Source organism: Mytilus californianus, unplaced genomic scaffold, assembly GCF_021869535.1.
Source record: "Mytilus californianus isolate M0D057914Y unplaced genomic scaffold, xbMytCali1.0.p SCAF_15, whole genome shotgun sequence".
NCBI lineage: Eukaryota > Metazoa > Mollusca > Bivalvia > Mytilida > Mytilidae > Mytilus > Mytilus californianus.
Window position 1 is genome coordinate 31,366,008 of NW_026262637.1, and position 26,249 is coordinate 31,392,256.

Below are 26,249 nucleotides of genomic sequence, written 5' to 3' on the forward strand. Positions count from 1 at the left end.
TCAATAAAAATCGGGGTAACATCTGGAGTTCCACAGGGCCCCGTGCCTGGCCCAATTTTATTCTTCACTTTATACATTAATGATTTCCCAGAATACTTACAACATAGCACCTTAAGGCTATTTGCTGATGACAGCATCATCTATAGAAACATCAAAAACAAAGATGATGCATTCAAATTACAACAGGACTTAGATTCAGCGGCACAATGGGAAAAAGACTGGTTAATGTTATAACATCCAGACAAATGCTCCATACTAAGAATTACACCAAAAAAACATGAAAAAGAAACGACTCAACCATTACTACTTCCTTCATGGTCACATTCTACAAACTGAAATAGCTGCAAAATATTTAGGCATAACCATCCAATCAGATCTCAAATGAAAAAAAAAACATGTAGATAATAAAACAGCAAATGCACATCGACAGCTAAATTTTCTAAAACGTAACCTAAAAGTATCTTCCAAACAAATAAAAGAAAGGGCATACATGTCATTAGTTAGGCCTAAGCTTGAGTACAGCTCTTGTGTCTGGGACCCTCACAACAAAAATCAAATCAATAAAATTGAGATAGTCCAACAAAGAGCTGCCCGCTATACATGATATAGATACCACAATACCAGCTCTGTCTCAAATATGCTCGAACACCTACAGTGGCCTAAATTACAAATAAGACGAATACAAACAAGACAAGTGGTTTTCTATAAATTTATACACCAACATTTAGCAATCTACCCTAAAGATCTTCTTATTACACCAGACAGTAGAACAAGAGATAAGCATACCAACCACTATAAACAAATTCAAACCAATAAAGATTCTAAAGGAGCTACAATTTGATTTTTATGGGGGGGGGGGGGGGGGGGGGGGGGGGGGGGGGGGGGGGGGGGGGGGGGGGGGCTAGGATGAAATTTGAAAAAAATAGGCAGGACAGGAGTTTTGAGTAAAAAAAAAAGGCAGGATGAGATTATTTGCAAAAAAAAAAAAGGCAGGATGACAATTTATGTAAAAAAAAAAGTCAGGATAAACTAATAAAAAAATAGGCAGGACCGAATAGAGTGAAAAAATAAAAAGGCAGGACCGAATAGAGGGGAAAATAAATAGGCAGGACGAAATTTTTCATCCTAGCCCCCCCCCCCCCCCCCCCATAAATATCAAATGGTAGCTCCCTAACAAATTCTCATTTTATCCGCACACAACAGTACAATGTAACCTAATTCAAACATCAGCAATCCTTTGTACAACAGTTGACGGCTTCAAAGAGCAGATTTTATATCACAAATATTCAGTTAAACACTGCATAACATGTACATAGTTTTACCAAGAAATATTTTATTTTTTCTGTTCACGTAATATTACTGAAAAAATTATTTCTTTCAAATTGTGCATAAGCTACGTAATAGTCAAAGTTGTGACTGAGTGCAGAAATACGAAAATAGAATTAAAGATAGTCCAATGGTGCATGACATATCATCTTGAGTGGGTGTTTAAGTCCAATGGTGCATGAAATATCGTCTTGAGAGAATATATTGTATCCTCTCCAAATATTATTAGGGAATAGCCATTTAACTCTAGAGGGGTAATTTGTGGAGGTGAATAATTATACCTTCATAAGTGTACAGTTCTGTGAATAATTTGTACTTACAAATAACGCCTTTGAAAACTAAACATTTAATATATAACATGACTCAAACACCATCAACATCATTAAGCACTAAATTTCATTTTTTTTACTTCCAGGAAGTTACATATGGACATGCTCAGACATTTTATGTTATTCTTGCAATACTGTTGCAAACATATAGAATGGTCAAAGAGTTAAATTTCTACAATCTAGCCGCAAACATCCCTTATATTCTTGTTTTTTTTCTCTCAGTGCAATCTTACTGCAAACATAATTGTTTCTGCTAACTTACCGCAAGCTTGTATCATTATACTACAGTGTTTGCAGGTTAGAAGCTAGCTGCAAACATTATTTCAAAGTTTTCTGCAAACAAAAAGTTTGCAGCTGTAAGGAGGTTTTTTTTTTTATTCCCAATTCCCAACTTTAAATTAAAAAAAAATGATAAGGGAGAAGGAAAATACAAATTTAATATTTTGATGTTTGGTGTAAATCTACGGACCGTTGCCAAAGCCATTTTTTCCTTGATCTTGTTTTATTATATAACTTTTTTAATAAATAGATACTAGGATAACGGCGGGAAATTGCCATTCGGAAGCCATTGTCAAATATGTTCCAAATGAGAGCACCTGTTCATCGTGATCCCGAAGACGTTTACTTTCGTACAATCGCAAGTGAAGCGTATAATAGATGGTGATGTTCTTGTTTACATGTTGCTAACGTGAGAAGAAAAGAAAGAACGACCAGATTTTGCATTTAAATTTCCATTGATAAGAACCTTGATAAGGCAATAAGGGGTTATCATAATGTATTCTCATACAAACCAGAAAATTGACGAAATAAGGCGGGATATTGATAATATAGCCCAAAGTGGGAATTATTATTGTACGCAAGAAATAGGCAGAGAATTATCAAATATTCGAAATGGACTTGATCATATGAGACTTGACAACAATATATCATCAACTTCAAAATTCAAAGGAAGTCCTGGCATAAATACATACACATGTAAGTATACCCAGAAGTAAAATACTGAGAGAAAAAAAAAACAATGACTGGTGCTGGTTTAACATAACCCTGTGTCTGCTACTCTCCAAACAGGGTTTACATTCATTCCCATTACTAACAACTGGAAAAGTGGAGTTCATAATGTTATAGAAAAATGTCATGTTTATTCCTATTAAACAAATTTCATGACCACGCAGAAAGAATATCCTGTACATTCACATGAATACGGGTCCATTCGCCCAAAATCATGTTTGCTCCCATTCACGTTTGCACAACTCACATGCGCACCCTAGGTCTGTTCGCACCCTTTTTATTGGTTTTTGTATGTTGAAGTTTTAATCATATTCAAGTTATTGTATTGCTACAAATAAGTTTTTCTTATTGTTTTAAAATAAAGTGACATACTAAAAATGTAAACAGGTTTCCTTTAGTGTTTTATTAGTTATTTTGATGAAATGAATCATGTCAGAATAAAAAATTGTCATGAAGATTAAGGCAAAGTTCATTCATCTAAGTCTTGTTAAAGAAAGAGGGAAGATACCAAATCTTCATTGAGTCTACTCATACCAAGCTAACTACATGAGTATTTACATCAAAAGCTAGTTTTAACAACAATCATGATTTTCAAACACAGAGCAATAATACCAAAGGTGGCTTTGTAAATACCAATTAACAGTAAACATACATAATTAACATTTGATAATTAATCATCAAATGACCAAAAAAAAACATATTTCAGTTAAAAATTCCCTAATTTTTATTAAAGAAAATTTAAATATTTTAATAATTATATCTAAAAACATCTAATTATTCAACAAGTATTTGAATAAAAAAAAAGGTGCCAACGAACCCAGAACCGAACTGTGGGGTGCGAACGGACCCGATACCCATCCACATGGAGAATTCATTTCCATTATGTTTTTGAATTAAAACACTTGCCTCTTCAAAGCTTAATCTTGAACTTCATCCTGATAAACCCCCCAAGGGTGACTGGGGAATAGAAGTATGGTCACCATTGGTCTTACTCCGACCGGCAGTAAAACCCGTGCTAAAGTGGGGCGTCCGTTTGGTTGTGCGGGATGTACAAATTTGCAGCCACGTCCGGTCAGAATGGGGACGTTAAATCCGATGCCTCGTGTAAAGAGAGTGCCACGCTCTTTGCACGTTAAGAACCCTTGCAACAACTCTTTGAGGGGTCCGTAGGTGACCTGTTGCAAGGCTAAATTTCTGTCCCTATCCAATATGCCCTCATTTCCCGTGGCAGTCTAAATTTCTCCGACCTTTATCCCTTAATCTATTACAGAACCTACCTATTGTATTTATTGTGAACTTGTTCTCGTCCTGAATATGCATAAAGTATTTGCCACTGGTTGTTAAGCAACTAACAATCAATCAATCAATCATCCTGATAAATTGTTGGTTTATGCTTTAAAACTGATACTTTTCTTAAATTCAGATGTTTCTTTACATGTTATGTACATGCATTCATTCTTGAACAAACAAAAACACATTTAGTTTGCCAGAAGTTGGGATAGAAGCAGACACAGGGTTATGTTATTCAATATTACATGTATATCTAGGGTGTCATTATAGACAAACATGTGTGTAATAATACCAAAAACCTAACAATTCCAGACAGTAAAACACCACAAAACCAATTGTTTGTCGATACTACCATACATTGAAAACATCTATACTGATAGCTTTGTGCATGCTCACTCCACAGATGACTTCAAGACCACCAGTTGGAATCATCCTCTCTTTCTCTCTCTCTCTCAAATTTGGTTTCTATAACTAATACAGATACAGACCATTTCCATTTAAAAAGTGTGCTACACAATATCATCATATGGTCAATTAAACACAGAGTTTTCATCTGGCCCCTACCCAAAACAAAAATTCAACATAACAAATAATAAATTTCTATCTAAGAGTCAATAAGTAATCATGATCAACTATCCATTATGGTAATAACTTTTTTTGGTTGAGTCATGATTACTCACAGTATCAGTATCTTATGATTACAAGTTATTCATTTTTATAGCCAAAGTGAAACTGTTTCAAGGCTGATTTAGTTCAAGCTCATGTTATTCCTGGATATAATTTAAAAATAAAATGTTATTTTTTTTCAGTTCAGCATAACAGTAAGCAATATATAGCCAAGTTTTATTATAATTTGTGAAAATTCTGTGATATCCATCAATTTTCCCTCAATAACTCAGAAGTTCAAGGGATAATTGTTTTGTGAATGAATACATTGTATCTGTATGTTCAGGACAATACCAGTAGCCAAGAAATACAACAGTTTGAATGTTGGCATAATTACTCTACAAATGTAATGTTTGCAAAAACCTTTTACATTTCAAAGAAGCATAGTAGATTAGATTGCCTTTTCAGTAGCACTACAGGTAATGTCAGATATAAACATAGTACAGTAATAAGTATAGGGATGGAATCATATAATATCCTTTTTTTAAATTTTTTAGCAGGTCCTCCTGATTTAGATAGAGTAAGCAATCACCTATCACATCTCAAACATGTTATGGATATTGAGAATCTACAGGGTAAACAGGAAAATCAGTTACGTGAAAGACATCATTACGCAGTGCAGAATCTACGTGGAATCCAGCAGGTAATTGAAATACATCTATTTATAAATAGTTTTCTATATATATATATGTAGGACTCTAAAGTACGATGGTTACGCTAAAGTGCAATAGTCTGCGCTTAAGTGTGATGCCTCCATACGCTAAAGTCTGATGGTCTACGAAAGTATAGACATAAGAAATGTAGTTAGATTATGACGTTAACAGTCGTTTATACAGACCAAAAATGAACATGCTGGAAGATAAATTAAGAATATTTGATTAACAACTTTTAAACCAAATGTCCATGACTTAATTGATTTAAACCTAACCGCTCTATTGGTTGAAGCAAATGTGGTTGTTTTCAGGGTGCTGGAAAAAGGACTTGTATCCTGCAGTCAACCATTTTACTATATAGATACAAAATAGTATACACATATATGTATCCTGTATCCTTCTTCTATTGGAAGCGAACGGATACATTTAAATCATTGTTTATGTTGCAGTTTACTTTGCGGTCCCCGTTAAAGTATTGTAGATTTTATTGAAAAGTAACTTCGGTAAAATAAAAGTACATGTTTTCATGCATGAATTATAAATTGTCGGCTAAAACATTAGTTGTACATTGTAGGAAAATATAACATGTATTTGTACTCACTACGAAAAAGGAGAAAGCTCGGAGAACATCGCCTTTCTCTTTCATATAAATTAAAGCTTAAACAATAAATGTTACATATTCCGACAATGAACGAATTTTGTATTTGTAATTTACAATGACGACTGTAAGGGGAGGTGTTCACATTAGTGATAGACTGTATGAACGGCAAGCTACACCAATTATCCAAATATTTGATATCCCTGAATTGTTAAAAATTCATTTACAGGAAATATAGTATTTTGTGACACCTAAATTATCTTTTAAGCAATAATTAAGTGGTCGGTCTTCAAAATTTATAAACAATCACTTTAGCCTACCGATAAATTATAAAGCCTATCACATATGTTATACCTTAGCATACTATAGCTTTTGCAAAAAGACTATTTTTTAACATCCATGTACTCTAACGTTTTAAGCCCTATAACCTTACCCTTTTGGTCCACTTTATCGTGATATACCATTGTACTTTAGCAAACAAACAACCATTGCACTTTAGCGTGAGACACCATTGTACTTTAGCGTAGACCATCACATTTTAGCGTGACCATCGCATTTTAGAGTACTATTGCATTTTAGCGTCCTACATATATACATGTATAATATAGTACAATTTTTTTTTCTTTGGTAGACTATATAATTATGCCATGTTATTTTTTTTGTGTGTGCATTCCCTAATATTTTTACCTTTAATTCTATTCCTTATGTAACATGTAGACATATTGGCTCTTTATAGGTTTCAAGTTTTGAGACAGCTATCTCCCATTCGGGCAGGTATTCTCACACAAACCATTGCAAACTGTAAAGCACACTTTAAAAAAAAAAATAATAACAATAATCCTAATAATATTTAGAATTTTTACAGTAAAATATCAATGCCCATTTTGACAAGCTATTCCTATGCCTTAATACCAAATTGTTTGTACAAAAACTACATATAATTGATTCACCATTTTACCCATAGAAACTGTACCAAGACAACTCGTGTCGAGAAAAGACTACTGTAAATTTAATAACTTATTTTCGTGATTAATTTATTTTCGCGAGTAGATAAATAACACAAATATAAATGTTCGTGAATATGTAAAATTTGGATCTTTCCATATTCAACTACATCAAGAAAATTTGAAAATCCTGAACTTTGATCATTGCGAAGTGTGCTAGAAAGGGTGAACACGAAATAAAGTATCCTCAAAAATAAGTTGGTTAACAGTATTTAACTGAGGTCCACAGGATTAAGGGAAAATAACCTTTTCAAGTTTCAATAATTTGGGAAATTAAACTTTTGAATGATGGAGGACATAATTGTATTAAACTCTGAACTAAATATGAGGGTATAACTGCTATAGCCAAATACGTTTATTTATTTCTTCTACATGCAAAAATGGGATGGTAAAATTGAAAGGGGATATTTGTACTTCAATCACATATTATCCCAAACATTTGTTTTGCCTATGCACAGTTAATTTTATAAGTGATTACTATTGTTAAGTTTATAATAAAACATATTGTTCTTGGATAATGTACAAATAACAAATAGCCTCCATTGCTTTTGAATTTTTTCATATTTTATTGGTTATATTTGCAAGAGTTGCTATTGCTATAACCATTGTACGTATAAGAGTTTAATTTTTAATAATTTCACATTCATTAAATTAAAAAACAATAAAACTTTAGTCTTTTCAGGACCAAAGTACAAATGCAATCTTATTTCTATAAATATCATTTGGGATTTATATTTCATGCAAAGTTTGCATGCGAAAATATTTGATTTGCTTGTTGTAACCTATCAGTATATAAATGCTGAGCTCTTACATATGTCATAGTAATCTATAATTAAATATGACAACAAGTTAACTGATTTTTACAGTCTACATGTGCATATATAAAGTGTACCAGTATTATTTTGATTTCAAAAGCCTAGATTATTGAACTTCTTTTTCAGCACCTATCTGTCTTTGGATTGTGATGGTAATTTATGACAATGCTTGTAACACAATGATTTTGTAACACACACTAATTAGTGTTGTTGTAAGAGAGAGTGCTGTAATTAAAACATTTCATTATGCAAGACATAAGTATACACACACAAGTTTTTACTTTGTATAAGTGAATTTTTAATTGCACAGGCTGCAATTGAAATTTGTGAAATATAAGGAAACTGCTTATATTTTTTCACCGTAAAATATACCTTTGGAAGCAACCATTTATCATTAAGAGGGGAGGAGTGTAATTTAAATGAAATAATGAAGAACAGTGTTAGGCTTGGAAAAGCTTGTAGCCTCTTCCTACACAGAGTTAAATGCTTGCTTCTTTTTTAAAAGTAAACACTATTGTTACATCATCAACCAGGAATGCATTGATATTTTCCAAGTTAAAGAGTTGATTTTAACAGTAAAGTTAAATTTCCAAACAATAGAAAAATCAATGCCTAAACCCAAATTCAAATATAATTCAGGCAGTAAGAACATAAATTACAATTTGTCTTTGTACTATATTAGTAGTATTAAATGGCACATTCAACCAACTAGCCTTCGCTACTACAGGAAGTTGGTATTTCTGTTTTCCGGTATATAGATGACTTTCTTGATCTTCTCGTCTGACTTAGAGCATTAAGTTGGTTTGTAGGATATTAGACACTCCCCAACAAACTAACTTGACCCACCAGTATGTCACCATTTGAAAATATATTAATTTATCATATCTTTGTAATATTAAAAATCTATGGACTGACTATGCAGACATTATGTTTGCCTTGCTGTAGATAATATTGACCTAAAGTTATTACAATATAGAAATTATTGTAATGTGTTTATTATTGCAAAAATTGCCATGGAATAGTGTTGTTAAAATAAAAACTTTCATTTTAGATTTCGATAGCATAATGAAGCATTTCCTGAAATTGCAATAATTAATCTTGCATGTGTGTTCATTAATAAAACAGACCTTTAAGTTTTCTGCTGAAGAATATACTGATGAATATGATTTTATAGAACAGAAAATAATGATCTTTTATTTTGCTAATTTTTTCTGCTCTTGATTTTACTTTAAAATAATATAAAGTTACAAGTATTCAGTAAACATCATAATGTATATAAACTTGCAAAAAACATTTGCCTTATTAAATTTCTGAGTTATCTCCCATTATCAAAAAAAGAATCTAATCTTCCATTCTAATTATCTTCATTGAGATTTTATATCAAAATTCTATAAACAATTAGTTACATATTGTCCTATATTGAAATCTATACTTGTAACTGATCTATGTCTTCAGAGATTAAAATGTTGATAATTTCAAAATTCTTTGATTTGTATAGGACAAAACAAAAGACTACATATTGACCTTTTGTTGTCAATCACAAAACCAGATTTTTAAACATTTTTAAAAACTGAAAAAATTTTATGCTTGACAGTAGCAATATAGATATTTTAAAACCATTAGTAGTAGAGAAGAATTAAACAGAATAGCTTTCATTCTAAGCTTCTGTTATTTCCAATAAATTCTTCTGTAACTTTACAAATCAAAGTGAAAGACGTCAAAATACGGACCCTTAGACATGTATAAATATATCTGAAGAAAAGTGTATCAGAGCATCAAGAACTTAAGGACTGTTGTCACTCAAATTTCATTCGAAGGAAAATAATCTACCAAAGACATTGTTTTTAGGATTATAAAATAAGTCATGTTATTCAAAAGAAAGGTTTGTATTTATACTGTTTTTCAACTTGTGGTGTTATATTTGTATTTACAGGACATCTTCTTTGCATTTTATTTTTTTTCACAATTGTTGTGGCTAAATAGGATGGTTTTTGAGTGTTTGTTGTTTTGAAACTAAGATGCAGAATGGTTTTTTATTGCCTTTGCTAACCTACAATTTTACAAAATGTTTACAGCACTTGGTTTTTTTTTGAGAATTTGTTTTTTCTTTTTAATTTTTCTACTTGAGTTAATATATCTATTGGTCTGAGGTCAAAGGTTCAAATTAGTGCAGGTCAGAGTTCCGGAGCCTGACTATTCTGTGAAGGAAGCTTTGATATTGATAAATTACAAAAGTCCAATACCACCCAATTTTTACATTGATGCTTTAAGAGGGACCTATGACTTTCTTTAGAAGGGCTTTTCTCTTCAAAATTCAAATCTCCTTCCTGGACCTTTCATTCTTAAATGCAAACTTGAATTCTTGCAGATATGATTGATCAGATAATGTTTTACTTCAAATTATAGAAGTTATCCCACTTTGTATAACATTGTTCACCTGTTGCACAATTATTTCATCTTTGAATAAACTGCAAATGCAAATGTTGAGAGCATTGTTGGTACCATACTACAGAAATTACAAGAAATCTTTTTATTTTTATGTTTGACATTGTATATGCATGCTGTTAATATGGTTAAATTACTATATAGTACATTGTTGTGGTACATTGAAGCCAGTCTTAGTCAATAATCGAGAACCTGTCTAAATCAAAATCTTGTATCAGGGCATACATTAAATATTCTTGACACCTGTAAAAATTGAACCAATTCTCAGTAAGTTTTAAAATTGTTAAATTAAGGCAGGTTTCAATTTATTACATTGGCTTTCCACAACACAGCATCATATATTATTTTACTCTTAGCCATGTATTATTCCATTTATTTGAAAGCCAAATGTTTTCCACACTTTTTTTTATCTCACCTGGCCCGAAGGGCCAAGTGAGCTTTTCTCATCACAGTTGGCGTCCGGCATCGTCGTCCGTCGTCGGCGTTAACTTTTTACATTTTGAACTTCTTCTAGAGAACCACTGAATGGAATGAAACCAAACATGGCATGAATGTTCCTTATGAGGTGCTGACCAAGTGTTGTTACTCTGTAGCGGATCCATCATCCAAGATGGCCGCCAGCGTGGGACTTAGTTTAACATAGGACCCTATGGGAAATACATACAAATGTCTTCTTTTAGAGAACCACTGAATGGAATGAAACCAAACATGGCATGAATGTTTCTTATGAGGTGCTGACCGAGTGTTGTTACTTTGAAGCTGATCCATAATCCAAGATGGCCGCCAGCGGGGGACTTAGTTTAACATAGGACCCTATGGGAAATACATACAAATGTCTTCTTTTAGAGAACCACTGAATGGAATTAAACCAAACATGGTATGAATGTTCCTCATGAGGTGCTGACCAAGTGTTGTTACTTTGAAGCCGATCCATAATCCAAGATGGCCGCCAGCGGGGGACTTAGTTTAACATGGGACCCTATGGGAAATACATACAAATGTCTTCTTTTAGAGAACCACTGAATGGAATGAAACCAAACATGGCATGAATGTTCCTTATGAGGTGCTGACCAAGTCTTGTTACTATGAAGCTGATCCATAATCCAAGATGGCCGCCAGCAGGGGACTTAGTTAACATTGGAACCTATGGGAAATACATACAAATGTCTTCTTTTAGAGAACCACTGAATGGAATGAAACCAAACATAGCATGAATGTTCCTTATGAGGTGCTGACCAAGTGTTGTTACTTTGTAGCGGATCCATCATCCAAGATGGCCGCCAGCGGGGGACTTAGTTTAACATGGGACCCTATGGGAAATACATACAAATGTCTTCTTTTAGAGAACCACTGAATGGAATGAAACCAAACATGGTATGAATGTTCCTTATGAGGTGCTGACCCAGTGTTGTTACTTTGAAGCTGATCCATAATCCAAGATGGCTGCCAGTGGGGGACTTAGTTTAACATGGGACCCTATGGGAAATACATACAAATGTCTTCTTTTAGAGAACCACTGAATGGAATGAAACCAAACATGGCATGAATGTTTCTTATGAGGTGCTGACCGAGTGTTGTTACTTTGAAGCCGATCCATAATCCAAGATGGCCGCCAGCGGGGGACTTAGTTTAACATAGGACCCTATGGGAAATACATACAAATGTCTTCTTTTAGAGAACCACTGAATGGAATGAAACCAAACATGGTATGAATGTTCCTTATGAGGTGCTGACCCAGTGTTGTTACTTTGAAGCTGATCCATAATCCAAGATGGCTGCCAGTGGGGGACTTAGTTTAACATGGGACCCTATGGGAAATACATACAAATGTCTTCTTTTAGAGAACCACTGAATGGAATGAAACCAAACATGGCATGAATGTTCCTTATGAGGTGCTGACCAAGTCTTGTTACTATGAAGCTGATCCATAATCCAAGATGGCCGCCAGCAGGGGACTTAGTTTTACATTGGAACCTATGGGAATTACATACAAATGTCTTCTTTTAGAGAACCACTGAATGGAATGAAACCAAACATGGCATGAATGTTTCTTATGAGGTGCTGACCGAGTGTTGTTACTTTGAAGCCGATCCATAATCCAAGATGGCCGCCAGCGGGGGACTTAGTTTAACATAGGACCCTATGGGAAATACATACAAATGTCTTCTTTTAGAGAACCACTGAATGGAATGAAACCAAACATGGTATGAATGTTTCTTATGAGGTGCTGACCCAGTGTTGTTACTTTAAAGCTGATCCATAATCCAAGATGGCTGCCAGTGGGGGACTTAGTTTAACATGGGACCCTATGGGAAATACATACAAATGTCTTCTTTTAGAGAACCACTGAATGGAATGAAACCAAACATGGCATGAATGTTTCTTATGAGGTGCTGACCGAGTGTTGTTACTTTGAAGCCGATCCATAATCCAAGATGGCCGCCAGCGGGGGACTTAGTTTAACATAGGACCCTATGGGAAATACATACAAATGTCTTCTTTTAGAGAACCACTGAATGGAATGAAACCAAACATGGTATGAATGTTCCTTATGAGGTGCTGACCCAGTGTTGTTACTTTGAAGCTGATCCATAATCCAAGATGGCTGCCAGTGGGGGACTTAGTTTAACATGGGACCCTATGGGAAATACATACAAATGTCTTCTTTTAGAGAACCACTGAATGGAATGAAACCAAACATGGCATGAATGTTCCTTATGAGGTGCTGACCAAGTCTTGTTACTATGAAGCTGATCCATAATCCAAGATGGCCGCCAGCAGGGGACTTAGTTTTACATTGGAACCTACGGGAATTACATACAAATGTCTTCTTTTAGAGAACCACTGAATGGAATGAAACCAAACATGGCATGAATGTTTCTTATGAGGTGCTGACCGAGTGTTGTTACTTTGAAGCCGATCCATAATCCAAGATGGCCGCCTGCAGGGGGACTTAGTTTAACATGGGACCCTATGAGAAATACATACAAATGTCTTCTTTTAGAGAACCACTGAAAGGAATGAAACCAAACATGGCATGAATATTCTTTATGAGGTGCTGACCGAGTGTTGTTACTTTGAAGCCGATCCATAATCCAAGATGGCCGCCAGCGGGGGACTTAGTTTAACATGGGACCCTATGGGAAATACATACAAACGTCTTCTTTTAGAGAACCACTGAATGGAATGAAACCAAACATGGCAAGAATGTTCCTTATGAGGTGCTGACCAAGTGTTGTTACTTTGAAGCTGATCCATCATCCAAGATGGCAGCCAGCGGGGGACTTAGTTTAACATGGGACCCTATGGGAAATACATACAAATGTCTTCTTTTAGAGAACCACTGAATGCAATGAAACCAAACATGGCATGAATGTTCCTTATAAGGTACTGACCAAGTGTTGTTACTATGAAGCCGATCCATAATCTAAGATGGCCGCCAGCGGAGGACTTAGTTTAACATAGGACCCTATGAGAAATACGTACAAATGTTTTCTTTAGAGAACCATTGAATGGAATGAAACCAAACATGGCATGCATGTTCCTTTTGAGGTGCTGACCAAGTGTTGTTACTTTGAAGCTGATCCTTCATCCATGATGGCTGCCAGATGGGGACAATGTTTAACAAAGGACCCTATGGACAATACATACAAATGTCTTCTTTTAGAGAACCACATACTGAATGGATTGAAACCAAACATGGCATGAATGTTCCTTATGAGGTGCTGACTAAGTTTTGTTACTTTGAAGCTGATCCTTCATCCATGATGGCCGCCAATGAGGGGACTTCCTTTAACATAAGACCCTATGGGAAATACATACAAATGCTTCTTCTAGAGGTGCACTGAATGGAATGAAACCAAAACATGGCATAAATGTTTCTTATGAGGTGCTGATTAAGTGTTGCTACTTTGTTGCCGATTTACTGTTCAAGATGGTCACCAGGATTTTTTATTAAATTACAGGACCAATATTAAACCAAATTTGGCCTCACTCTTTTTTAGGGTATCTGTTATGATTTTAATCTATTTTTACATGATTTCCAAAACCAAAGTAGAATCAGGTGAGCGACACAGGCTCTTGAGAGCCTCTAGTTTTACCATGCCTTTAGAAATGAAAGTAACAGCTATATCATACATTGTTTTTTACCAAAAATTGATACATTTTGACTGAAAGTGAAAATTTTTCACTTTTCAAAACACTAATTTAATTCATTAGTACTGAAAATCACCATAATGAAAGGCTGGGAAGCATGACATTTTAATTGTCACCATTAGATGTATAAGACATCATTGTGCACAAATGTTTGTGAATACATTATACTATCTGTTCTAAAACAATGCAAAAAGACTGTTATTTGTTTTATTAAAACTATCTTATAAAAAGATATACAAATACAGTTCACTATCTGTTACTGGCACATACCATTTGATCTATTAGTTTGTATTACTATTTAACTAACACTCATATTTTTTAAATCAATAATGGCCACAGCAAATCTGGAAGATCACCAATGTGAGTCCTCCATGTGAAAAGGTACAAACATTTTTTTTTTTGGAAAACTTAAGGGGACAGATCTTAAAAGTTAAAATTGAATTATTTTTGAAAAATTCACCATAAAAACTGTATAATTTTTCATGGATAAATCAGTCACAAAAAATAGCTGGTTTACAGTGACTATTAAAATACCCTTTTAAAGTTTTTCATATCTGTATAGCTTTCAGTGTTGAAGTATAAATGACATTAGTTATATTTGATAAATATGAAACTGAAAAGCTATATGAGCATTCCACTTGTACTCACTTTCTCATTATCTTTTTAAGGATCTGGATCCCCACACTTACCAGGCTGCAGATAGAATTCGTCAGTTTGGGGATCACATAGGTGTCACTGACAGCTACACTGGTTACCGTAACAATCTCTCCCGAGGATCCAGGGAACCATTCCAAATGAGAACAGCATGGGCGGATAAGAATTGCAATACTGGATACATGGGTGCTCTAAATGCTGCTAGGAAATTTCATGGTAATTTCTTTCATAGATATAGAATTTGTTTTAAGATGTGTATTTCCATGCCATGCTACAGCTGAAAAATTGTTGAATCATCTTCTTTAGTTTGATGCGCTGCAAAAGATACTCAGTACATTTCTTAAGGTTGAAATCTCCCCTATTTTGGACTTCAGTAGATTGCCATGTTTCTCTGCAAACTTTCACATTAAAATGTCAATTACTTGATGTCCTTGTAAATGTTTATTTCCTGGAAAAAAAAATTGGTTTTATCATCAAACAAGGGTTTCTTTTTGAATTATATATCAATAAATCCATTCAAAGATCTACAACATTGTAGACTAATTTATGATTAAGGACCATTTTTAATTTCAGTGGAACTAATTACAGAATCAATGCAATGAGTGCCGATCAACTATTTTAAAAAGGATTATGTCCCTTTGAAATGTAATTTATATTGATACTTTAATTTTGACATTACAGAAGACAGAGAAAGGCAGTCAGCAATGATGAGACCAAAGACTGCCCCATCATTACTTGGAAGTAAAATACAGTATGGTTTTAATGCACAACCAAAGTTTGATTACAGAGGTATTATTTTACACCATTTCTACCTTTATTTCTGGTCACAAAATATCTTATGCCTTTACATTTGCACCTCAGTTTTGAACTCTTCATCCAAGTATTTAAAAAAGTATTTTCTTGGCCCTTTTATAGCTTACTATATGGTAATGAGTTTTGCTCATTGTTGAAGGCTAATTAACTATGACCTTGTTTGCTTACATCCTCATTCTTTGTTATCGGGTGGATAGTTGTCTCATTGGCAATCATATCACATATCCTTATTTTTATATTTATATATTTATATAAGTACATGTATATATAAATGGATGTATTGTCTACAGTTTACTAGAATAAGTCATAAAGGCAGATTATCAGAGGATTACTTATAGGCGCTATTGCCCTTAATTTGGCATTTTTGACTTATTCTTCCCCCAAAATATTTCAGGAGCATATAGTTGTTGCATTGTCCATTCTTCTTTCTGTCTGTCTATCTGTTTGTTGAAAAAAATAGTTTCCAGATGGTAACATGGCCCAAGAACACAGTTATTTCGTAGTGCATTTCTTTTAGACAATAAGTTCAAATTAAAAAAATCACACCTGTTTTATCTCAAAAAGATTTTTACCGTGTTGTGTACTACTTTTGGAACAAATTATAGAAAAATTATAGAAAAAAAATTTACCAGCTATAACTCAACATATGGATAATTCTATGTTAAGGGGGTCTATAATTCAGTTTGACAGCTTCAGATATAACAATTTTTTACCTTTCTTAACGGAACCAAATCACTACTTTGCCTAAAAATTCATCACCCAAATTTTTTTAACATGTAATTTCATCCCCCTACTTAATATTTCATGCATAAAATTTAAAGAAATAAATTTGCAAGTTATACACTGTCTACACTAGGGACTGTTTTGTAGACAATGAAAATTAAAGGACGATAAACTAGTCTTCGGACTACATGACTTTCCTTTGCTTAAGTAGAACGAAATTTGTACAAATGGAAAATATAGGGTAGGGGAAGAAGCATATTGAACTTTGGGTCAAAATTCAAAGACACTGCTACTAGAATTGCAGTTTGTTTGGAAAAATGCTTTCAGATGTTAATTTGAATTTTGCTAGCTTGATAAGTACAAAACATATACAGATGGATGGTTTTAGTTTTTCTGGAACATTTTTATTTGGTATGTGATTCTAGACCATGGCACCCCCCTGGCTAAAAAAAAAACAATTAAGGACCAAAAAAAGTTTCTGAATATGAAGACTCTGGAGGTTTGGACGCCCCAAACAGGTTTTCTGTATACTGGGGCTGTGGAGGTGTGGATGCCCCCAAAAGGGTTTTCTATATACTGGGGCTGTGGTAAAAGTCTTAGTAACAATTTTGGTTTCTACATAGATCACTGATATAAAGGTTACAAGCTTAGAATTTTTGTGCCTTAAGGGCATACGTAACAGTTTTGATCCCACGGTGATTTTTTTACGAAAATATGCATACAAGCTATTTTTTACCTAGTCAATGCAAATATGAAATAAAAAATATACCTTCATGTACTACTTTAAGAGATAAATGGGGTAGAAATTTTAGACATTTACTCAAAATTTCGATTTTTGGAACATTTCTATCCTTTGGATAGACATACCTAGCTTTTTTGTTTCAAAAGATAAACACAATAGGATTTTTGTAAAAACATTTGGAAAATCTCTTTTACATAAGTATGCTCTAAATTTTTATAACAATTCTTTGGAAATAATTAATTTTTATCAAAGTTTCAGGATTTTAGGAAAAAAACAGAATTTTTTGCTGTATACTTATCTAATTTTAAAAAGTCTCATCGGTGACTTTTTCATAAAAATTGGTACAAATAATCTTCATACGTAATCAATCCTAATGTCATTTAAGAAAGAGGGGTCCATGAACTCGTTTTCAAGTTATATCAGTCTGAATGATAAAAATAAGTCGAAAAATGCATCTTTTCCCGATATGTCGCAGTTTGACATTTTACCTAGGCAACGTCATTACCTCCCCCGTAACTGTATCGTATGCCCTTAAAAAATTTCTAAGAACACTGACCTGACTTTTTATACACCTTAGAGTACTTAGTCCTTGCTAAGTCATATTTTTTTTTTTGGATTATAACTCAAATATCCAATTATGGATTGTAAACAATTTTTACAGATAAAAAAATATTAATAAAAGTACATGTTTTCTTTGTCCTTTCAAAGTATACTATTGTGAAATCTTTGAAATACAAAACAGACCATACATGATGCTCATTTTGTTTCTCTCAATAGATTTGGAATTCTGGAAGCATCTGTTGGCAGTGTCATCAACTTTTCACTTGTTGCTTATAATGTCTTGAAAATTTTCATAGATAGCTATATAGACAGACAGAAATTGTAGACAGCTAAAAAAATAAAGTGATAAGCAATACATGATCTGCAAAAAATGATGATATGACTGAATCCATCAACTGACTCTTCAGTCACTCTTGATAGGACTCATGATTGCCAATAAATCACAATTTTTCCATTTTTGTGTTGCTGCCTGTCATCTTGAAAATATAATAGATAGATAGAAAATGGAAACAGCAAAAATCATCAGCAATACAAGATCAACCAAAATGCCTTCATAAATGAAACTTTCATTTGAGTCCAATAGCTGTTTTCATTTTTCATATTGTCTTGAAAACTATAATAGATAGACATGTTTAACCCAGCCACATTCTATATGTGCCTGTCCCAAGTCAGGAGCTTGTAATTCAGTGTTTGTTGTTGGTTGATGTGTGTCATATTTGTTTTTTAGCTCACCTGACCCAAAGGGCCAAGTGCACTTTTCTCAAGACTTGTCTAGCAGTTTCAGAGTAGAAGATTTTTGTTAAGTTAACAGACGACATTGGATGCTGAGGGAAGCCAAGGGACGCTGGACACATCCCACTGGTCCCTCAACGTCCAACGTCGTCTGCTAACTTTTACAAAAATCTTCTACTCTGAAACTGCTTGGCTAAATTGAACCAAACTTGGCCATAATCATCATTGGGGTATCTAGTTTTAAAAATATGTCTGATGACCTCGCTTGCCAACCAAGATGGCAGGCATGGCTAAAAATAGAACATAGGGGTAAAATGCAATTTTTGCCTATTATTTTTGAAACTGCTATAAATAGAGAAAATCTGACAGTGAAAACATGTTCAAAATGTTGAGCTCTACCTATTGTTCATTTAAGTCAAAACTGTCAGATGACTTCTTATGAGAGTAATTGCCCTTAAATGACAAATTTTACCATTTTTTAAAATGTTTGCCTTTCATCTGGAAAATGATAACAGATAGACAGGAACTTTAGATAGCAAAAATGATTAAAAAGACAAGATCTACAAATAAGTCAACATGACCAAAATTGTCAGACGATTCTTTATTAGAGTTATTGTCCTTTAATGCCAAATTTGCATATCATCTTGAATACTATATAAATAGACAAAATTGTAAGTAGAAAAAACGATCAGCACTATAAGATCTAAAAATAAACTTAGATATTGCCTTAAAGGAAGATTTTCTGAATTCAGCATTTCTGCTTGTTATCTTGCAAACTTTTTTTAGAGAGACACAATTTGTAAACAGCAAAAATTTTCAGCAATACAAGATCTACAAAAGTCCAAATATGAGTAAAACCATCAAATAACTCCAGTCTTTATAGAAGTTATTTATTGTCTTTAAACAGCATTTTTTGATGGTCTTGATTTCATTTGAAAGCACTTAAATAGATACAAGTTTTAAAATTAGATTGTTGATCAAGATTAAGGTTAAAAAAATAACAATATAGCTTGTTTTTTCCAGGTGAGCAACTCAGTCTTTAGTTTTAATTTCCATTTATCATTATTTCATATTTTATAGTTGACTTTTGTGTCTGCTTGTTGCAAAAGGAACAAAATGTATACTGATTTTATTTCTTTTTTTTTTTTAATTTTTAGGGGGGTGGGGATGGACAAATTGGAACTCTTTATCTACCAGCAGTGTTAAATGAAACATGCTTAATTTGTGGTACAAACTATATTTGAAGTACTTTACTGGATAAAGCTTCACCTGGCATGCATAGAGCCATGGTTTTCAAAATTGAAGATCAGGGGTTTAAATGTCAGTTTTCATAAAAAGTAATTAAAAAATTATCAACTGAGAGTTCTTCAAAATATGTGCTATTAAATTTTTGTAATAGAGCATGCAGTAAAATATCAGATTTTTTAGAGATGCTTAATCTGTGTGCTTTGCTTTTATGTAATTTCTGAAACTGAAATAAAATTTCTGTATACCAATACTCATGTAGAAGGGTTTTTTGCTGGTGTTATTTATGATTAGCAGTTTAGGACTAAAAAATTTGTGTATTTCATTTTGCTGCTGAAAAATTTTAAATAATTATTTTGCTTAATTCTGAACTGTATGCAGGTTAAAAGTAAAGGACTACTGTTAAGTCAGAATTAATGAGATGTTTTATAATTGAGGAAATGAAAATAACACTACCGTATCTGGTCCTCAATAATAAAAACTCACATTCATTATTTCAATAGAGATTTTTTTTCGCAAACTTTTATCCAATGGTCTTTATCGAAGGCCTCACTGTGACTTTGAGATGAAGAACAGCAATAAAAGCACTGTTCCTTTGCTTTTTGTGTATTTTGCTGTGCATATACCGATTTTGTGACATGGATGGAATACCCCATATCCTTTCTTTTCTATTTTAGATTTGTCCTAGCTGATTAATCTTTAAAATTTAAAATTAACAATGTGATAAACTAAAAGTTTACATATGGACGCCATTAAGTACCAAAAACTATATAAATCATTTATTGATTTTTATTTATCTTTAGTCAATAGTTACAAATAGTTACTTGTCTTTCTTTTTGAACTCAAAGGCGTTCAACTTTACTTTATATCCCTATATATGCGTCAAATTGTATTTGAATTGCTTAACTTATTGTTACAAAGTGTTTAAGAGTGTTCTTACATTAGGATTTGCTAAAAAAAAATGAATATGCATGTTTATAGTGATAAAAAATATATAAGAAAAGTAATATTACCACATCATTCAATGATAGAATCAGAGAGGCCATTTTAGGTGGTTCAAGGAAATGGTAGAGCTCTGAAGGATTTATTATATATAACTTGTTACCTTTGCCAGCTTGTTGTGTGGAATATTTTGTTGTACCTTTAAGTATTTTAGATTATTCCTCGATCCTTTTTTCTTTTTTCTCCACAAAGCTTAGATTTACAGCATTTGTATGAAGTTTTAAATTTCCTATGTCTTTTGGTCTTTCTTATTTATTGATCAAAGTTATTAACAAAAATTTAATAAACTAATGCTGTAATTGTCCACACTATGGTGAAAATGCAGCATAGCATAATTTGATATTTAATTCTCCAATAAATATTCGAACATTTAAATGTACATTGTTCAAATTGAACAGGTTCAATACAACTAAAAATAGATTAAATATGAGAACAAAAGAGTTGTAATGATATAGATTTTTATACCCTGATTATTAATCTTTAATGTGGTAGCTAGGTAGGAAAACGACAACAACGAACAACCATATCTACAAGGTATAGTGTAGTGTTTCTTCATGAGTTTAAACTTCTTTATATTACATAAATCATCAAAAATTTGTTAACAGTTAGGATTTAAAAGAAATTTTAAACAAAAGGTAATTAAGTTTTTTAAGATAAATGAAAGTTTTGATAATTTTTATGTGTGGTCTCAAATTTCATGTTGCTTTTTAATATCTTGGACATGTTCAGGATACAAATTCCTTATTTATAGTAAGATTTTTTTCTGGGAATAAATAGAGAATCAATGCTTTCTGAAATACAATATGACAATTGAAAATACAATACTTTTTTGCCTTTTTGGACAACTGAAAATTTTGACAATTACAGCAGAATAGCGTCTTAAAAAAATCTGTGTGTCAGTCTTGTATTCTGTTCAAAGGATCAACATTTTATATAGTGTTTCTTGTGCTATATTAAAAGATGTTTTTTTTGTCATTTTGGATCAAGGACATTACACCAAATTTGTCTTGGTGCTCATGACTTTTGCAACCATACACTCCCAAGAAAATGAATTCATTCATTCTTCTAAACAGTTTATGTCAGACTATTATATGTTGGGGATCAATTTTTCGTGGATTTCATTGATACAGGTGAACCACAAATTTAGATATTCAATGAAGTACACATTTTCTATAGGCTTCAATACAGACTTTGTCAAAACCAGGAAATCAAATATCCACGAAATTGCAGTTTTTCACCAATCCACGAAAATTGGTAAACACGAAAGTAAATGAATCCACAGTATATCCTAAAAACAGCTTTGCCATGAGAACTCTTAATAACCTCATGACAAATTGTAAATATTTTTGTAGCATTAGCCAGTGGTGGATTTAATGGGGGTGGGGGCACTCAGAAAAATTATCCTTTTTTCAGTTTTATGAAATAACACACACCTTCCCCTTTTCAAAAATCCTGGATTTGCTACTGACAGCCACACCTAATTCTTAACATTAAAAAAACATTGGAAACAAGACCTGGAATAGTGGCATAAACTTATGATACTTAATAAAAAACCCCAAATAATTTATTAGCACATGTATAACATAATTGGAACAAAGCTCAAGAAAAACCAACAATGCACTGTAGATAAAACTGTATAAAACATGCTCAAATTTATTTATCTAGTGACATTTAAATCATGTATTCTTACTATCTTATGAGTTTTGTCGGATATAAATCGACCTTATGCAAGTGCACGTATACATGTACATGTATAAGACTTTGATTGATTTTGGAACACTCAAATACGAAATAAAAGATGAATTTTTGGTTCTTATAACAACTCAATTTTCAAACAGTTACAAACTTTCCATAAAGATTTTTTAACCTGAAATAGGTTAACAGATGTATTGATATTCATTTGCATAAGGTTGATTTCTATCTGACACGGCTCTTATATTGGTTCCTACACTAGTACTTCACAATAGAATTTATGTTATCAACATCATCTATAGTGTAAGAAAATTAAAGCACATCTAGAGGTTGACATAGGGTTTTCAATGATAGGCAAAAGTCCATACAATATGTCAAGCTCTGAATTACAAAAATACATACCAATGCTAGTTCTAATGATCCATTATCTGATTATCTTCACAGGTACAATATGAACTTAAATCAAATTGAATCACATGAAGAGAATCATTAAAATAATATAAAAGTATACTTCATGGACAGTCTGTGGAGTATTTATTTCACAATCTGCTTACATATACAGATTGTGAAGACGTATACTTTTACACTTTAGTAAAAAAAAAATGGTGAAAACTTTAATTTGGATATTTTTTTATGATTAATTTTGGAGGATATCAGAAAGAAACTAAATTTTGAAATCTTAATAAGGTTAAATGTGGACAGTGTCCTTCTCTCTCTGATTTTTGAACTAATTTGTATTTTTCTGTTACAGGTTACCAGACAATTGACAGTATATACCCACGCAGCAATACTTTTCATCAGACCAGTGGTCCTGCAGTTAGTTGGAAATTGAACGAGACCAAAGCAGAAAACAGTTTAAATAAATTTCCCAGGGAAAGTCCATATCAGACCATGACTACCACAGATCCAAGAGGAATGCAGTGCATGTCTGTTCAGGAACAGGCAGGGATCAATACAAGATTCCCAGGACCAACAGAGTATTCGACCAAGTTTGAGCGACCCCCAATGGACATACCGACAAGTGCATTTAACATTAATCCAACACCAAACTTCCACCTTCATGGACGTCCACTTGGAACGGAAACATATGATGCCTGTAATACAGAGTATCAAGTTAGATACGAATGGCCTGATAGCAATAAAATTGTGAGAATGCCATGGTTACGAAAATAGACATAATATAAAAAAAATTTAATTTGCAAATTCATCAAGCTGTAATTTTTAATATTGTTACTTTGCTATAGTGTTGTTGAGATACAGTTGTTGCAATGGTTTTACATGGAGGATGGTGCCAGTGATTTTTATAGGAAAAAAATCGTGTAATTTGGAAAGAAAGATCTGATGTAAATAAGCCTTTAGACAAATCAGCATTAGTTTCTATTTAGTAAATTCTATTAACTCTTCACTAATATGTTATATTCAAGAAAGATGCAAAGACTAAAACTTAATGTAGAAAAGCTTCATAGATAGAAATATCAAAACACATACAATATATTACTCTATAGGGCTTCTTTTTTCGTTCATGGATTTTGTTTAAATGAAGAAAACACAAAACTCCTTATCTTTCAAATAAAAATGATAGAATTAAAGAGAAAAAAAAAAAGAAAGAAAAGGAAAAGAAAGAAATTTAATATTTTATCAGTTTTGGACTCCCATGAGTTCTATTTCATAAAAAGTTGTACAAAATCAGGTTTTTGTGTAAACTCAACTGTAAGAGTATTAAAAGTATGTCCTTCCTAATGCTTCGTTTTAGAATATATTTGAATAGAATGCACATGTATAAAACCAGTCTGTGAATTCAAATTCACACATGTAACAGGAAAACTTTTTTGTATCAACTGAAATCCTTGAAATTTCAGTCTGAACGGTCATTTGTCTTGAAACATTCAAAAGATGACCAAATACAAGTCTGACTGTAACAAAGAAATTGATTAGCATAGTTTATTAACACATATCTTATTAAAGGTAGCATATTGTAATTTATATGTCTGATATATATATATTTATTTATTTTGATAACAATATTTTCAATCTTCTTTTTAAAAAGTTTTATATTTACACGTAATTGTTGAAATATTAATGTAATTTGAAATACTTATACATTTTTAGATGTGGTTGTAACATAATCTCTTTAAGTTTTTTTAAGACTGTTTTTATTGCTTCGTCTTTCTTTTTAATTTATTTTATAGCAAAAATTGAAAGGATATTAAATTTACCAAAGATTACAGAAAATATTAGCTAGGATATATTATATATTGACTGTTATTGTTAGTTATTGATGGGTTGTTGTCCCTGAATTTTGTTACAAAAGTTATAATTCCTGCACAGCATTTGTTAAAAATTTTGATACAAATTATGATATTTAACTGTGTTTAAAGGAATGTTGCAATTTAAAAAGGAGCTTGCTCACTTACTCTAAATCAAATAGCATAGTATAGGGGAGATAACTCTATTTTCTATGTCCTTTGTTATGTATTGTATCTGTGATCATTATAGTAAAATTGCCTTATTCTGTCATATTGGCGATAAAAATTATCATAATATTTGTTTTTGTTAAATTATTTAGTTGTATTAATTTCCAATAATATCAATAATAACATTAACAGTGCAATTATGCTGCACCAGATGTGCATTATAACAATTAATGTCTCTTCAGTGATGATCGAGGCTGAAAAATTTGAAAAGCCAAAACCTGATAAAAACTTTGAAGAGCTTATCAAACCAGAAAGGACCTAAAATTATAGCCAAATCCCGACAAGGAATCAGACCTTTGCATTAGGGAGATATATTTCTTAATTTAAAATGATTTCCAAAATTTTATAACAGCAATTTTCAACCAACAATTAATATCTTTATTTTTATGCCAGTACTAAAGTGCTGGTTATTTGGTTGGTGATACCCTTGGGGACTTACAATCCACCAGTATCAACCCTGTGGTAGTAATAATATTAACTGTTCTAATTTTACTGCACTCAATGTGCAAATCGACAATTATTGTCTCTTCAGTGATGCTCAAGGCCAAAATATTTGAAAATTTAAAACCTAAATATTCAAAGTTCAAAACTGATTGATTTTGATTTTGATTTTTGTGTTTTTAACGCCACTATTGGGCTATTTTGTGGCGGCTAGTTTTTATTGGTGGAGGAATCTGGAGTGCCCGGAGAAAACCACCGACCTTCGATAGGAAAACTGACAATCCTAGTCAATTAAGATTGGAGTTGAGTGCACCCGCATGAGTGGGGTTCGAACTCACAACCTCAGTGTTGACTGGCTAGTGATTACAGTAGTAACTACTTAGACCACTCGGCCACCGAGGCCTCGAAGTTCAAAACTGAGAACTGGTTAAAACAAAAAGAAAGTATAGCCACCTCTGGACAAGGAAGCAGCTGATGATTTAATTCAAACAATTTAAACTTGAAATGGTACTAATATATGTCCATTACTTTTAACATTATTTCAGCATGTTTTGGCTTCCTAGTTCATTGATAAATATTATGAAATTTGCCACTTTATATGTTCTGCTGTACAGATTTGTTAAAATCAAATGACATTAAATTGGTGTTAGAACAGTAGTTTTCATGGCTATCTTTCTAAAGTTCTGTCTATTCAATGAGAGGCAAAAGATACTAAAGGGATAATTAAAATCACAAGTCGAAAATAAACTGACAAATGCCTTGAAAAAAAACGAAAAACAACCAAAAGACAAAACAATATACAAAACACACATAGAAAATTAAAGACAGAGCAACGCCACAATAAAAAATGGGCTGTTCTCAGGTTCTCTGGAAGGATAGGC

The 26,249-nt window shown here is 32.7% G+C and overlaps 1 protein-coding gene across 1 annotated transcript; it reads left to right on the forward strand.

Moving 5' to 3' along the window:
• Positions 1-2,292: 2,292 nt before the first annotated feature.
• LOC127725871 (uncharacterized) lies at positions 2,293-24,996 on the forward strand. The gene is made up of 5 exons (XM_052233207.1): positions 2,293-2,630; positions 5,117-5,262; positions 14,958-15,159; positions 15,625-15,732; positions 23,205-24,996. Exons 1-5 carry the CDS (start codon positions 2,429-2,431, stop codon positions 23,624-23,626), a joined length of 1,080 nt encoding a protein of 359 aa, XP_052089167.1. The 5' UTR covers positions 2,293-2,428; the 3' UTR covers positions 23,627-24,996.
• The last annotated feature ends 1,253 nt before the right edge of the window (positions 24,997-26,249 follow it).

What these genes read in the sequence shown, in the direction of transcription:
- LOC127725871 (XM_052233207.1), top strand. Translation starts at nt 2,429, where the DNA reads ATGTATTCTCATACAAACCAGAAAATTGACGAAATAAGGCGGGATATT. An exon ending in TGGCATAAATACATACACAT is followed by an intron (nt 2,631 to 5,116) that starts GTAAGTATACCC and finishes TAAATTTTTTAG; the next exon opens with CAGGTCCTCCTGATTTAGAT. An exon ending in ACCAAAGTTTGATTACAGAG is followed by an intron (nt 15,733 to 23,204) that starts GTATTATTTTAC and finishes TTTCTGTTACAG; the next exon opens with GTTACCAGACAATTGACAGT.